At 39.5% G+C, this 13,745-nt stretch overlaps 2 protein-coding genes across 2 annotated transcripts in view; both read left to right on the top strand.

Moving 5' to 3' along the window:
* The window catches only part of slc37a2 (solute carrier family 37 member 2), an 11,541-nt gene extending 1,298 nt beyond the window's left edge, over nt 1-10,243 (top strand). The window contains exons 2-18 of the mRNA XM_020598538.1: nt 21-102; nt 688-778; nt 1,532-1,610; nt 1,695-1,830; nt 3,336-3,412; nt 4,422-4,588; nt 5,049-5,086; nt 5,167-5,316; nt 6,183-6,273; nt 6,400-6,462; nt 6,621-6,628; nt 7,162-7,210; nt 7,506-7,579; nt 7,710-7,788; nt 8,406-8,503; nt 8,699-8,763; nt 9,302-10,243. Of these exons, the coding sequence (XP_020454194.1) occupies nt 21-102; nt 688-778; nt 1,532-1,610; nt 1,695-1,830; nt 3,336-3,412; nt 4,422-4,588; nt 5,049-5,086; nt 5,167-5,316; nt 6,183-6,273; nt 6,400-6,462; nt 6,621-6,628; nt 7,162-7,210; nt 7,506-7,579; nt 7,710-7,788; nt 8,406-8,503; nt 8,699-8,763; nt 9,302-9,317 (1,363 nt within the window). The 3' untranslated portion in view covers nt 9,318-10,243. The remainder of the gene's footprint in view (nt 1-20; nt 103-687; nt 779-1,531; nt 1,611-1,694; nt 1,831-3,335; nt 3,413-4,421; nt 4,589-5,048; nt 5,087-5,166; nt 5,317-6,182; nt 6,274-6,399; nt 6,463-6,620; nt 6,629-7,161; nt 7,211-7,505; nt 7,580-7,709; nt 7,789-8,405; nt 8,504-8,698; nt 8,764-9,301) is intronic.
* A 53-nt stretch (nt 10,244-10,296) lies between these two features.
* LOC109959306 (glucose-6-phosphate exchanger SLC37A2-like) overlaps nt 10,297-13,745 on the top strand; it is a 16,133-nt gene continuing 12,684 nt past the window's right edge. The window contains exon 1 of the mRNA XM_020598539.1: nt 10,297-12,150. Within this exon, the coding sequence (XP_020454195.1) occupies nt 12,092-12,150 (59 nt within the window). The 5' untranslated portion in view covers nt 10,297-12,091. The remainder of the gene's footprint in view (nt 12,151-13,745) is intronic.

Genomic DNA, 13,745 nt, shown 5'->3' on the forward strand with positions numbered 1-13,745 from the left:
CTCATACTTATCTTCTGCAGGTATCGCAGTTTCATTCTTCTCCTCACCTTCCTCTTCTACACGGCCTACCATCTGTCACGGAAACCTATCAGCATTGTTAAGGTAACTGGGACAATTCAGTTTCAGTTTTCTGTATTCTATACAGTTTGTACAGGGTTGAATGCTCCCTGTAAGATGCTCTCTGCGGCTCCTTCACACGAGTTTGGAAGTCATAAAGAGAAACTGCTGGAACTTGAATAAAACAGGGTCTAAGGTGAAATAAAACACAGAATCACAAAATCCTGGCTTCAGTTACCTTCAGTCAAACAGGAGCTCATGTTTCCACTCCTCCCCATCAAATATTTATAAGCAGGGATTACAAAGGAGATACATTAATGGATGGACACATTATCCAAATGTTGGATAGGCAGACAGATTATTTGTAAGGAAAGTGGTCATGTGGACAAGTCTATTATCAAAAAAGGCAGTGAAGTATATGTTTTGTACATTGGAAAAGACACATTTTTACTCAGATGCATTCACAATTCCTGTATCCTGTATTTAATAATACAAATATCCACTATAAAAATAGACCAATGACTTTATGACAGCTGAGTTTAGCACTTTCCCTTATTTGCCTTTAGCCCCTCTAGTACTGTTGTGTTAATTTCATCTGCTTCTTTCTGTTTTTTTCTCCCTGATACTCAGAGTGAACTGCACAGAAACTGTTCCACAGTCATTCAGCCAGTCGAGCTTAACATAACCAATAATGCTACCTGGTGTGACTGGGCACCCTTTGGTAAGTCCTATACTCATTGTCATACAGGATACAGTCAACTTGGACACTTCACTAATTGGTAGTTTTGTTGTAGTATATGAGTGTAGATTTTTTGATTTGTTTTGTAACCAGAATGATGTCATACTAAGATACACTTTGATATGGGGGTTGTAGTTTCCCATACTGTGTATGTTGGTAAGTAGCTAGGCGTTTTCATGAGACCTTTTGATCTCATATGAAAATGTGACTCCAGTACTGTAGCTGTCAATGTGCTTTTGTAAGTCGACAAGAAAATACTATGTGCATTTAAATAAGAAAAAAAACAGAGGAAGACATATACAAGATAAAAATCTGATATATACAGTATATGTAAATATAATGTGAAAGAAGATCTTGCAGATAAGTATGTACAATGGTTTTATTTCCAAATTATTGCACAGGGGGTTTGCTGTCATGTTATTCAGTCATGCATATGGATTAACTGTTAACTGTGATGGCACGGAGAAAGAAACTGTCCTTGTGTGTGGTTGTCTTGGTGTGTAGTGTTTTGCAGCGCTGTCCAGAGGGGTGAAGTTCAAACAGTTTGTGTCCAGGATGAGAAAGGCAATAGGCCTGTCTGTCTTGGTGCTAACTGGTGCATGGGCTCTTCTCTGACACAGAGACCTTGAGCTCAGTTTGTGATTTGATTCCTCGGCCTGGTCATGTGTTTCAGCAGACACAATGGCCATGTTGGTGTGTGGTAAACAATAATAGTTGTATCCATCATCTCTCTAGACCAGGACAACTATCAGACACTGTTTGGGGTCTTGGATAACTGCTTCCTGGTTGCCTATGCAATCGGCATGTTTTTCAGGTTCGTATGTGCTGTTACTGGCAGACGTGATGTTTTTGTTTGTGTGTGCTACGCTGAGTTCTAAAAGTTTTCCTGTGTTCACAGTGGGATATTTGGTGAACGCCTGCCCCTGCGGTATTACCTGTCTGCAGGGATGCTGATGTCTGGATTGTTCACAGCTCTATTTGGCCTCGGTTTCTACTGGAAGATCCACTCATTGTGGTACTACGCCGTCATCCAGGTAATACTTATTATTTGTTGTACATACTTATTATATTCTATTTAATTTATTAAATAGAATTATTAAACACACAACAACATAAACCTCTGCACTTTCTTTTGACCACGACTGGTTGAAAACATAGGAAACAACTTGATGGGGTGACCTGTTCTGTTGTGGTTGTGAACAGTATAACAATGAGAGTTGATCAATCATTCTGTTACTGTGTGGAAGGGCACGTTTTGTTGATCATAAAATTCTTACAGCTTTAAAACTATGGTTTAAGCTGTTTTAAGTTACATTTCTGTTTGCATGCAGCTCTCATGTCACTCTCAAATAAGCTTATTTCTCAAAATGTTGAACTGTTTCTTTAATAATGTCACCTGATTCGTTGTTTATGTTAGTTTGTCAGAACGCATCAGAGAGTGACCTGTGCTGTGAATTTATGTGGTGCAACTCTTATGTTTTAACTGTGTACAAATTTAGGAAATGTTCCATGGCCATAAACACGCCCGTTTTAACAGGCACAAATGCTGCAAACCCCAAACTCACATTTGTAGAAAGAGGAAACACAGAGACCAGATGAACTGTCTGTTGCTGACTCACCACCAAACGTTGGTTGCTAACACACAGCCCAGATTTCACGGATGCCTCAACTCAGCAAGAAATGATCTCATGTGGAAGCAAGTGTGTACTGAGTGTTTCAGTACAAATAGAGGAATTGTCAGAGGAGTTTTATTTCACTTCACGTTTTGTTTAAAGTTCTTTTGACCAGTTATAACCACACACATACTCTGAAAATCAGTGTGCTGCTGAAACACAGTCAGATTTTAGTCATGTAAGAGTTAGATAACCTCACAAACAAGTTAGAAAACCTTTACCATCACTGTGTGTATCTGACATTGGTGTAATGGACAGTGTTTCCCACTTTCTTTACTTTGGAAATGTTGTTAAAACTGTACATGACGTATTCAAATGTCAGCTGGAACGATTCACATGCAGCTCTTTTACAGCTGTGTCAGATTATCTTAGTATGATTACATGGCCCTCCTCCGTGGTCGAATGCCATAAGTAAATTCATAGCTATAGGTCAAACCTATACTCACTAGAGTAAGAAAATGATGACATAAGAGAGGTTAAAGTTTTATATCTGAAGTGTGAATGAGAGTGTTTTTTTTTTAATGTAACTATCAAGAAATCACTGGTGTGTTTTATAAATTAACAACTCCTTCCCCCGGTACAGGTGTGATCACAGTGTGCTCCATCAGTGAGTACAGAACTTATCATCAACTCTTCCTGGCTTTATGTCAGGCTTTATTCACACATGACTCTGAGCTGCATCACATGACTGCAGTCATGTGTCTGAGCTTATATAAGTTTGGTATGGGAACCTTGATAAGCTCTGCACACTTGTCTCCTTTCCCCTGCTTTTTTATGTAGTCTGTAAGGTTGTTCCAGGGTTATGAGGCTTCAGTGCATTAAGTTCACACACATTGTCTTCTCCCTCTGTTTGCCTCACTCTGCAGGTCATGAACGGGCTGGTGCAGACCACCGGCTGGCCATCAGTGGTGGCTTGTGTTGGGAACTGGTTTGGAAAGGGGAAGTGAGTACCAGGGTATAATCCTGCTAAACAGGCAGTATTAGATGCCTGTTTTGTTGGTGGCTGACTGTCACACGAACCCCCACAGGTCACGTTTTTATTGCCAGTACAGTAAAACCAAGCTTTGATGTAACTTGGATCACTCACTCCAAATGCACATTCAAAAGCAAAGCTGCCACTTATTTAATGTGTAGAAGCTCAAATGCTGGTCAAACTGGTTCTTGCTTAATAAATAATAACAAATAATTACAAGCACATCACGCAAGCAAACATCAGAATGAGGGCACTCAGTGTTCTAAATGTTAGTCATGCCTGGTTATATTTGCTTGTGCATTTTTTTCTGAGATATATTCAAAAGTTATCTGAAATCTTAGTCCTTTGTTTTCATTCATATATTTAATCAATAATTGATCATTAAAAGAACAGTTAAGAACATACTGTGACTTGATTGTGATGAAATGGTTGATATCAGTCAGAACTAGTCAGGATGTGGTTGTCTTATAAAAACTGGAAGTACAGGGAAACAGTGAACCCTGCTCTGTCCAAAGGTCAAAAATACATCCAAACGCACCTTTAACACACCTTGTAATTAACATCTTGCATCTTGTTTGTTTAATCCATACACGGTTTGAAAAGGAATTATGTTCTCAACGATTAATAGCCAGGAGCACTGACTCTGAGTCTCGTGTTCACAGGGAAGATGCCAGGTTTTCTACTGACCCCAGCTCTAGTTTATCACACAAACAGGAAACTGATGCTGCTTTTAATCTCACTATTGGAAGGAAAGTGAATAGGTGTATTTCTCAAACAGCTGAACTACTCTTTAATGTGGATGATGACTAATTAAGGGAATGACTGAGCTTCTGCACCTTCATACATACATGTACAAAGGGTGTAAAAGTCTTTTCAAGAGCTTTGAAAGTGAAGCAGTACCTTTAATTCACCTATAGTAGAAGCAGCAGTGTAAAGACAGCTGTTCACATCTTTCATGTGCTTGTGTTTTGATCACCAGGCGTGGGTTCATTATGGGTGTGTGGAACTCCCACACTTCAGTGGGAAACATCTTGGGCTCACTCATCGCAGGGGTCTTTGTCTCCACAGCGTGGGGAATGTCCTTCATCGTCCCTGGCCTCATCATCGCCTCTACTGGGATCCTGTGCTTCCTTTTCTTGGTTGAAAGTCAGTTTCTGTTCATTAGAGAAACCTACACACAGTGTCCTTTCACAAAGGCATGAGGTTTTGGATTATACCATGAAGTCAGAGTTAGGAGCATAGCTGCAATCTACTCACCTTTCAACAAAATTTTCCAGTTTGACTAAAAGATATGGCACCTTCATGATTCGTATGGTACTGAAGAGTCTGTTTATTTGGGACATAGAGGGGAGTCCTTGCTTCTATGTTGGCATACCTGCACTTGGTGCAGAATTGTGATTGGCCTCAGGCAAATTGTTTCTGTGTGCTGTAACTTTAAATGTGAGCTACACGACCATGACCTCCTGTAAAGTCAGCTGAATGTGCCATGTATCATGTCATGTTTAAGACCCTAACCCTAACCCTAACCCCCCTAACCCTTGTCAAACCTAAATGTTGCTTGTAGGTTTTAATTTCTGAATCCCATTTTTTCCTCTCTCTTATTCAGAACCTGAAGATGTTAACTGCACACCTCCTGAGCACCATGTGAGTTCTTCACCGAAACATTCATTTATCTAATTCATCTATAACAAGGCATCTTGAAATCATCTGTCTTTGTGTGTTAGAGTGACCAGGAGAGTGGTGAGACAGAGCCTCAGTTACAGGACTCGCCCCACATGGATGGAGCCATCAATGGCGCCATCGCCACTGAGTCTCAGGAAATTACTGAGGAGCAGACCGAGGCCATTAGCTTCTGTGGAGCTCTCAGAATACCTGTGAGTAAGAACAAGAGTTTTTAACCATGGAAATATCTGGCTCGTTGGATTTGGGTTGAAAGTGCTGAATTTGAAACAGCTCATTCTCAACTCAACAAGTTCAAGTTGGAATTAATTTAAGATGTATTGTATATTCTGAATTTGAATGTATATACAGACTGAAACTGAGCAGGACTTGTTGGAGGTAAAACTAATAGATGTTGACCAGCAGTTACTTCTACTGAAATTACACACAGTTAAGAGAGAAGACGTGACAGGTGATGGTCTGTACAACCAAATCAACCAACTGAGGCAGAACAAGGGGGCGATTTTCTGTACTCGTCCGGCTACTGAGACACATGAATGAGGAAATGTGATCACCAGTTGTTTTTGTCTTTGTTGCCCCAACGTGTAGTTACATTTCTTTAGATGTGCATGTCCTGGCTACAGCGTGAGTGTAAGGCTACACGTTACCTACACCATAGGTACAGCATAGATTTAACGCAGAACGTCTTATCTCTGGTGGTTGTGATAAAAATAAAAAAACCCACAAACAGAGGAGTGCAGACAGCACTGTCTGTCAAGATGAAGTTGGTTTGATAATCAGCAGCTGCTGGACATACATTTTACCCAAAATATGTGCACAGAGCTAAGTTAAATTTAGATGGTTATAGACCTTACCCATCTCTGCTTGTCCAGTGTCAGCTAGGCATAGCTAATCAGCAGGTGGAATTGTACGCCTGAGTCAAAATTAAAAACTTGTAAGCATTTTCATATTTCTCCATGAGAGGTAATGATAACAAGCATTTTGTGATCAGTGCTGAAACCAAAGTATTATATTGTCACTGGTGTGAGATGATTTTCATGATGTTTTGTGTCTCACACAGGGAGTGATGGAGTTCTCTCTCTGTCTGCTCTTTGCCAAGCTGGTCAGCTACACCTTTTTGTACTGGCTTCCTCTTTACATTTCAAATGTTGGTCAGTATTTACACACATGCATTGTTTTTACCCAATGAGGATGATATCTTACATGTTATATAGTTGTATCTACACCATATAAAGTTATTTTTTAATGTTAATATGGGCTGTCTTTTTCATTTTCAGCACATTTTGATGCAAAAGCAGCAGGAGACATGTCGACACTGTTTGACGTAGGAGGAATCCTGGGTAAGCTGTGACAGATCAGTCATATCACTTGTTCACTCTTCAACATGTTTCAGATGGAGGAAGAAGGAGGAGCAAATATCTTAAATACAAAATATAAAATGGGAATGTCCCTGCAACACAATTTTTAGTCTTCTCCTGAAGTCCACTGTCATCTCCAGTGTTTTCAGTGTGTTCAGCTCCATGTTGTTGCGACTCCACCACAGGACCAGTGGTTCAACCTGCCATCTCTGCACAGACTTGTCACTGTCTCAGATGAGACGGATGACCATTGTGTTGTCTGCAATCTTCAGGATTTTAACATAGGGGTCCCTTGAGGTGTAGTTGTTGGTGTAGAGGGAGAAGCACAGGGGGAAGCACATACATCCCTGGGGCGGTGCATGTGCTGAATCACCAGATGCTGGATGTGATTTTCCCCTGCCTCATCTCCATTTTGAATTTAGGTTTTAAATGACTTTTCAAATTTTATTTAAAAAAAATTTTTAAATGCTATAAAGTCAGAAGAAATAACATCAAATGCAGGCACTCTTTCTCTGAGGAAAATATCTGATCTCAGTCTCAAATCAAGACTGAATGTCCTGCCATCACTATCACAGTACTGCCAGGAAGCTATATTTTGACTGAACATGCTTTGTATTGCATCGGAGGAATTATGGCGTATAAAGTTAAATGTGTCTGCTGACTGTTTTGTTCATGTTCCAGCTTTTCCTCTATAATTACATTGGACAACGGAGCCTTGCTATTACAATTGGTGAGACTTTTTTGCTGTGCTGTTTTTATCTTTGACACTCATTTACATATTTTGTCAACAGTCTACATGGTTCATTTTAATGTGAAAATATTTACTCAGGTGACATGCGGTTTAAGAGAGTGCAATTTGGAAAACTGAGAGAGAATTATTGTACTCAGTATATATTCACATAAATACACACTGCTGCATTATGTCTGCATATTGTAAATATTTTCTATTTATTCAGAGTTGGAACTTGAGAAATATCTTACAGAATAAAACACTTTTGTTAATCTGTTAATTTCCCCATACGTAGTTATGCTGCTGTTGTGTGGAGGCCTGGTGAACGGACCATACGCCCTCATCACTACTGCTGTATCTGCTGACCTGGTAAGACATGAAGCATCTGTTATTAAACATTCATCCATCCAACTTGAGCAACAAATCTTTTGTGAAATAAACACAGTTTCTATAATCCTACTGACTTACCTCTACTTACATGATGTCTATGTTGCAACAGGGAACACATGAGAGTCTGAGAGGAAACTCCAGGGCATTGTCAACAGTGACAGCAATAATTGATGGGACTGGTTCAGTAGGTATGCGAGGAGTTCCAGGACTGTAGTGACTGAGCTTCTTCAAAGTTAGCGACTAGCAGGAGTTATTTTTCCCTCAGGAGTTGGTAGAGACTACAACATAGCTAGAAGGAGAATAAACATTGCAATTACATCGATCACATGTCTAGAAACATGACTTCAAATGAATGATAAAGTTGTTCCTCATCTCTTAAATGTGTAAATATGGAAGTGTTTGCTAACAGGTTTGCCATATAAACCTTAAATGGCAATGCTAGCGCTTTTGATTACAGCTTGTGTTGCTGCCACCAACTGACCACCAAGTCAGTAAATGGAGCTTTAACATAGAATATTTTACTCCACCTGTGGAGTTACGCTGTGTGCCACTTTCCTTTAAAATGTCTAAGAAATATTGTTTTACCTAACTGCATTCAGTGCAACCAATATTTCAGATCTAGACCTGTGGAGGATCATTTCCCCCAGAATTTAAATTTAAAAGGGAATGTTTTGTTAAATGTTTGGAGATAAGAATGTTTCAGTACTTTATAATATGGTAATTTAAAAGGTTGAACCTTTTTTCGCTACATACTAAAAGAGTCAACAGGCAGGCTCCAGTACTGATGTTGGCATGTTCTCTGCAGGAGCTGCGTTGGGTCCTCTGCTCGCTGGTCTGATCTCTCCCACCGGCTGGAACAACGTTTTCTACATGCTCATTTCTGCCGACATCTTGGCCTGTCTGGTCAGAAACACCATTTTATCTCTTCACTGACATCACTCTTTAATCCCCTTTACAGCAAAGCTTCAAACATTAGGTTGAGAATGAGCTTTTTATTGTTACTTTTTATTCCAGCCATGTTTTGGGTTATTGAAATGCCTTGACTGGTGTTAATGCTGTAATGTAATGTTCCCTGACGGGCACTTTGTTTGGCTTTAGTTTTTGTCTAGGCTCGTTTACAAGGAAACTCAGCGTTGGTGTGGACGTGCCCACCAAGCCAGAGGGTGAGTAACACCATCGACTAGGTTTTGCCTGAAGATTTATTTTTCACTGAGAACCTTTCCAATATAGCAACATTATAAAAACTACAAATCTGTAAAACAATGCAAAATAAAAAACCAGGTTAAGAGAAGAAACAGTGCTGTATGGAGCGTGCCAAAAACAGCATCTCACTCATTTTACCCAGTTTAAGAAGATTTCACATGCTGTTAGATCCCATAATCAATAAAAAAAAAAATCATTCTTTAAAGGAATAGTTCAACATTTACAGAGTGTTTGATTAGAAAAGCGACACCATGCTCTCATGTCTGGAGGCATGAAGAAACAGCTAGTCTGGTGCAGACCAAAGGTGAGGTCCTTTATCTCCCTGCACCTCTAAAGCTCACTAATTAATATGTCCTTAGTTTTAGAGGGACTTACTGTATATGATATTAACATAAGAAAATCACAAAGTTCAGACTTTCAGGCACTGTGTGAAAATGGTATATGTGTGACAGTCATGTTCAAACTAATTTGAACTTTGTATTTCAACTTTTGTTGCAGGTACAAAGAATTCTGAAACACAAACTAGGAACAAACCATATACTGTAGGCTACAAGAGGGAAACAACGCCCAAACTGACCTCACTATACAGACTTTTCATTGTGGCTGGATGGCAACCAAACCATCCGTTGACGATACAAGGCATCGAACAAATCACTGAAACCTTTGTCGTGATTAAACAAACACAAATACCATTTTACTCATGACCTTTTTTCAGTAATCTTTTCATTCTGATGTGACTGTTTATACACCTTAATGAAAAGAAGAATATTAAAAGTTTAAAAGGTTTAAGTATAAAGGCTTTTTCTGTCTTAGTTACTGCATTTTCACAACATTCATCACTTTAGATAAAAAATATTTCACACAACACTTGGTAGTAGTGGCAATTTAGTCTGTTGTTGCCAGATTTGACAGTTTATACATGATTTAGTAAAGTATTTATCTATGATGGCAGACTACAGTCCAACATTCATAGAAACGGAGAGAATGGGCTTGGTCTATGTAGTTGAAGAGATTCTTGTCATGTCTGATCAAATAAATATATAAGAATCATTTCCCTCCACAATTGCGATGTTAGGTAAAAGGTGTTAAAACATCATTCCAGACCCCCCTTTCCTGCATTTTCCATATATGCCAATTCCATGGATGAAATATGAATATGTGGTGCATAAAACATGTAAAGAAAAATAAGAGCTCCACTACCAGGCGCTGCTTAGCTCGGGGATGAGCCTTTCATAATGGTGGGAGATGCTGCATTCCCCTTGAAGCCATATTTTGATGAGGCCATATCCTGAGCACAATCTGGCAAAGTGTAATGAAGTTTTATACCACCTATGAAGAGGTGGTTGAAAATGCCTCTGGGATCCTGGCATCAAGATGGAGGATGCTCTGAATCTTTTTCCTCCTTTTTTTGGTGCCCCTTCATCTGGTGGCAATGTCGGTGACAGCACATTTTGAAGGAAAAAGAGCTCTAATAGGCTAAAATATAACTGATATAATAATAATATGGCTCTGCTTCTAATTGCTAATGTAATGTATCTGTATCTTTATCTTTCTTGTCTCCCACTCTGTTTTTGCAGCTTTGGATCCAACCTATTAGCTGCCTTTTACAAATGTCTTAGTGTTTTCTTCAGTATTCTCTCTTCTTGACATTCTGTAATGAATGCTAATCTCACTTTTTACCAGTGCAAGATAAACCCTGATACAGGGTTGAAAACACATTTTGAAGGAAAAAAGCAGCCTTTCTTTAAAGAGCTCTAATAGGCTAAAATATAACATCAACTTAGAAAACATTTAACGTACATTAGTAATGAATCCTTAGAGGACACATATGTTATGCTGGACTTAAACACACCTGAAATGGCCCTTTTCCCATTAGTTTTTTTTTACTTGAAGTCATACAGAACCTCCAGCTTAGCCAATTACAACGGCATCTAGTGGGGAGCAGCATTGTCTTCTTAATTCAAAAGGCACTTTATCTTTAGTTTCTTGCTTGTTAGGGTACTTTATAGGGTGCTGACACATTATCTTCCACTGAAGTCATCAGTGGGGGCAATTTATTCCATTGTTGCATATACAGGTACTCAAACACTTCCTGATTTAGTCATACTTAAGACAACCCTTACAGTACTTTCCTACCATATATACTGTATGTTTTCACCTTTGTTTGACACCTTAGAGGGCACTTTATCATAGTTGCTCTAATGTGGGGGCACCTTCGAGAGCACTTTTATCATGTTTGCTCTGTTGTACAGGAATTTTAGAGAGTACTTTATCATGTTTGTTCTACTGTAGGGGCATCTTAGGGGGCATTTTATTGTTTGCTCTACTGTATGGGAACAATAAAGGACATTCTATCACATTTACTCTACTGTAGAGGTACCTTACAGGGTATTTTTATCACATTTACTCTATTGAGGAGGCACTTTGAAGGGCACTTTTGTGGTATTTTTTTCTCTTCAAGGACACTAATATGAATCTAAAAACATTGTATATATTTAATAGTCAACATTCATAGGGACCATTTTTCTTCATAATGATTACTTTTGCTTTTAATACTTTAAGTAAACTTTGCTGATAATATACTGTATATGAACTTAAGTAGGATTTGAATAGTGGACTTGTTCCGCAGTATTTTCACAGTGGGGTACTACTTCAACTGCATTTTGCTGATGGTACATTTGTTTGTACTTTTTACATAGGAAAGTGTAAAGATTCGACAGAAGATACAAAAACAGATTTTTCTGAAGCTGTGTTTTTGTTATTTCCCTCCGAGTCCCGCCCCTCTAGTGGGGAACCACCGGGGATCGGTACCTCGCCGTGACGTCACGGGCAGGATCAGCTGCTCACCTGAGGGCCCCCATGTGGGAAAACTGGAATAACACATTTGGCCTAATAATAAATCCAGTTTTGTGTTCATAACGGACGCCTTCATATCACAGCTGTACGGAGGTAGGCTGGCTCTGACCGGTGCATATAAACTCACCCACACACTAACGTTATGGAGAAGTGCCGGAGGTTCATGGACTCGATCTCCCACCAGGACGATACGTGGCTGCTGCTTTATTGTTTTAGCAGCTAGCGTCTACCTGTGGCTTTGTTTAGCAGATAGAAAGGTCCGTTCTTACTACTACGCCTGAGCTGCTTTCTGCGGTTACAACCTGTTTATAAGCAGCCAGTGGTTTTCTGTGGCTCAGCTTCCAACAGCCTAACCCTGTGATACTCGGAGGACATGACTGGAAACAGGTTGTGACTGTGTCTGTTGTAGTTTGACAAAAGTTGTCATCAAGGATGAAATCGACTGTGGCTCCCGGTGTGCGACTTTTCACATCCTGTTCCCGAGACAGTCGGTGAGTTAACTCCCTCATTACAGCTGTTGGGGTTAAAATATAACAACTGAACAGATGTTTGAAGTTTAAATAAAGATAAACATGCAGAGCAGCCATTCGGCGCTTGCATTAACTTATCTCTTGCTCTAAAGATTGACCACATCGATTAATATTCTGTCAGTTTGCAGTGGGTACAGTAAACCCCATGGATTAATTATAGGCCATAATAGTGATTTTCCATTTCTCGCTACATATTACAAAGTCATTACTACTGTTACTGCTGCGTCTGTCCCCGATTATCGCTTTCTTTTGTGATTATAAGATGCCACGCCAAATTCCACTTAGAATAGGTATTGACATTTCAGGGCTTCATTATCGACAGAGATTAGATCCGTTGAATGGTCAAATTCAGCGTGTTGGGGTTTTTCCAAGGAAAACGGGCTGTTTGTTATATCAGTTTGTAATACAGCTTCCAATGGGCGTAATAAACGGGCGCGCTGCCAAGAAGCGATCATCCGCCATAAACAGACTGCGGGCAGCGGCGGGGGGGGAGCCTGCGTGCGCATACAGGCTGGATCAAACCGTCATGAGATGAAGAAAAGACGTGTGTTCCTGGTGTGTCTTTGTGGTCGTTTGAGAAAACTGTTACTGATTAATCATATAAATATAGTTAAAGGCATGCGTAGCACTGTAGTGCACAACAGCATTCCGCAGTCACAGCTGCAGGATGGTGTCTGTCCCACAGAGGCCTAAGATCGGTGACAAATGGAAGGAGTTAAAAAAAGAAACTGCAGGGGTCACTGGTTAATATGGGGATTGCCTACTTGACTAGTCACTATGTATTTTTTATTCACAAAATGTCAAAAATTAGGAAACAACAATGTCCATTTAGACTTTTTTGAGTTAAAAGTGTCATTAAATGACTTGTTTTGTCCAACCAGCAAATACAAAGATATTCATTGGTATTATGGAAGACAAACAATCCACTCTTCACAATGAAGGTGTAACCAGAAACTGTTTTCTGAAGTCTTCAGTTGTAATTTAACATTCAGGTTAAACTGGTACCTCTGAATACTTTAATGAGTATGAAAAAGTGTGTTGCAAACACTGAGCACGTTTTGGAAGAAAGGTGTATCCTCTCTCCAACAGAGGAGCACTGTTCTGGAGACATCTCACTGAAAAGTTGTGTTCATTTTATACTAGTGTTTCCTTTCATTTGTCACCAATCTGTAGGCTAAACCTGTGTCATTATATACAGCGTGAAATCCTCCTTAACATAAAATTGTAAGTAAGTAAAAGGACATAACTGTTATCAGCCAAACTGAAAGTAAAACTACTTGGGGACTGATGCATAGTTATATATTATTTTAGCTCATACTGATGCAACTGCAGTAGCTAAAGTAGCTATTTTACTGTTGTAGTCAAGTTAGTTTCAACTAGGTTGACCTCTGGATATCACACATTTTATTAGACACCTCTGCTTTTTTGCGAAATTTTGGATTATTTCACTGTATTTGGGCTTTGTTGAACATCAGAGACAAGGAGCAGACAGTGGTTTTCATAAGGGCTCAGGTTTGTGAACCACTTCTTTAATCTTTAAGAACGTGTTATCTTTT

This window comes from Monopterus albus, unplaced genomic scaffold, assembly GCF_001952655.1.
Source record: "Monopterus albus unplaced genomic scaffold, M_albus_1.0 scaffold38.1, whole genome shotgun sequence".
In the NCBI taxonomy this organism is placed as follows: Eukaryota; Metazoa; Chordata; class Actinopteri; order Synbranchiformes; family Synbranchidae; genus Monopterus; species Monopterus albus.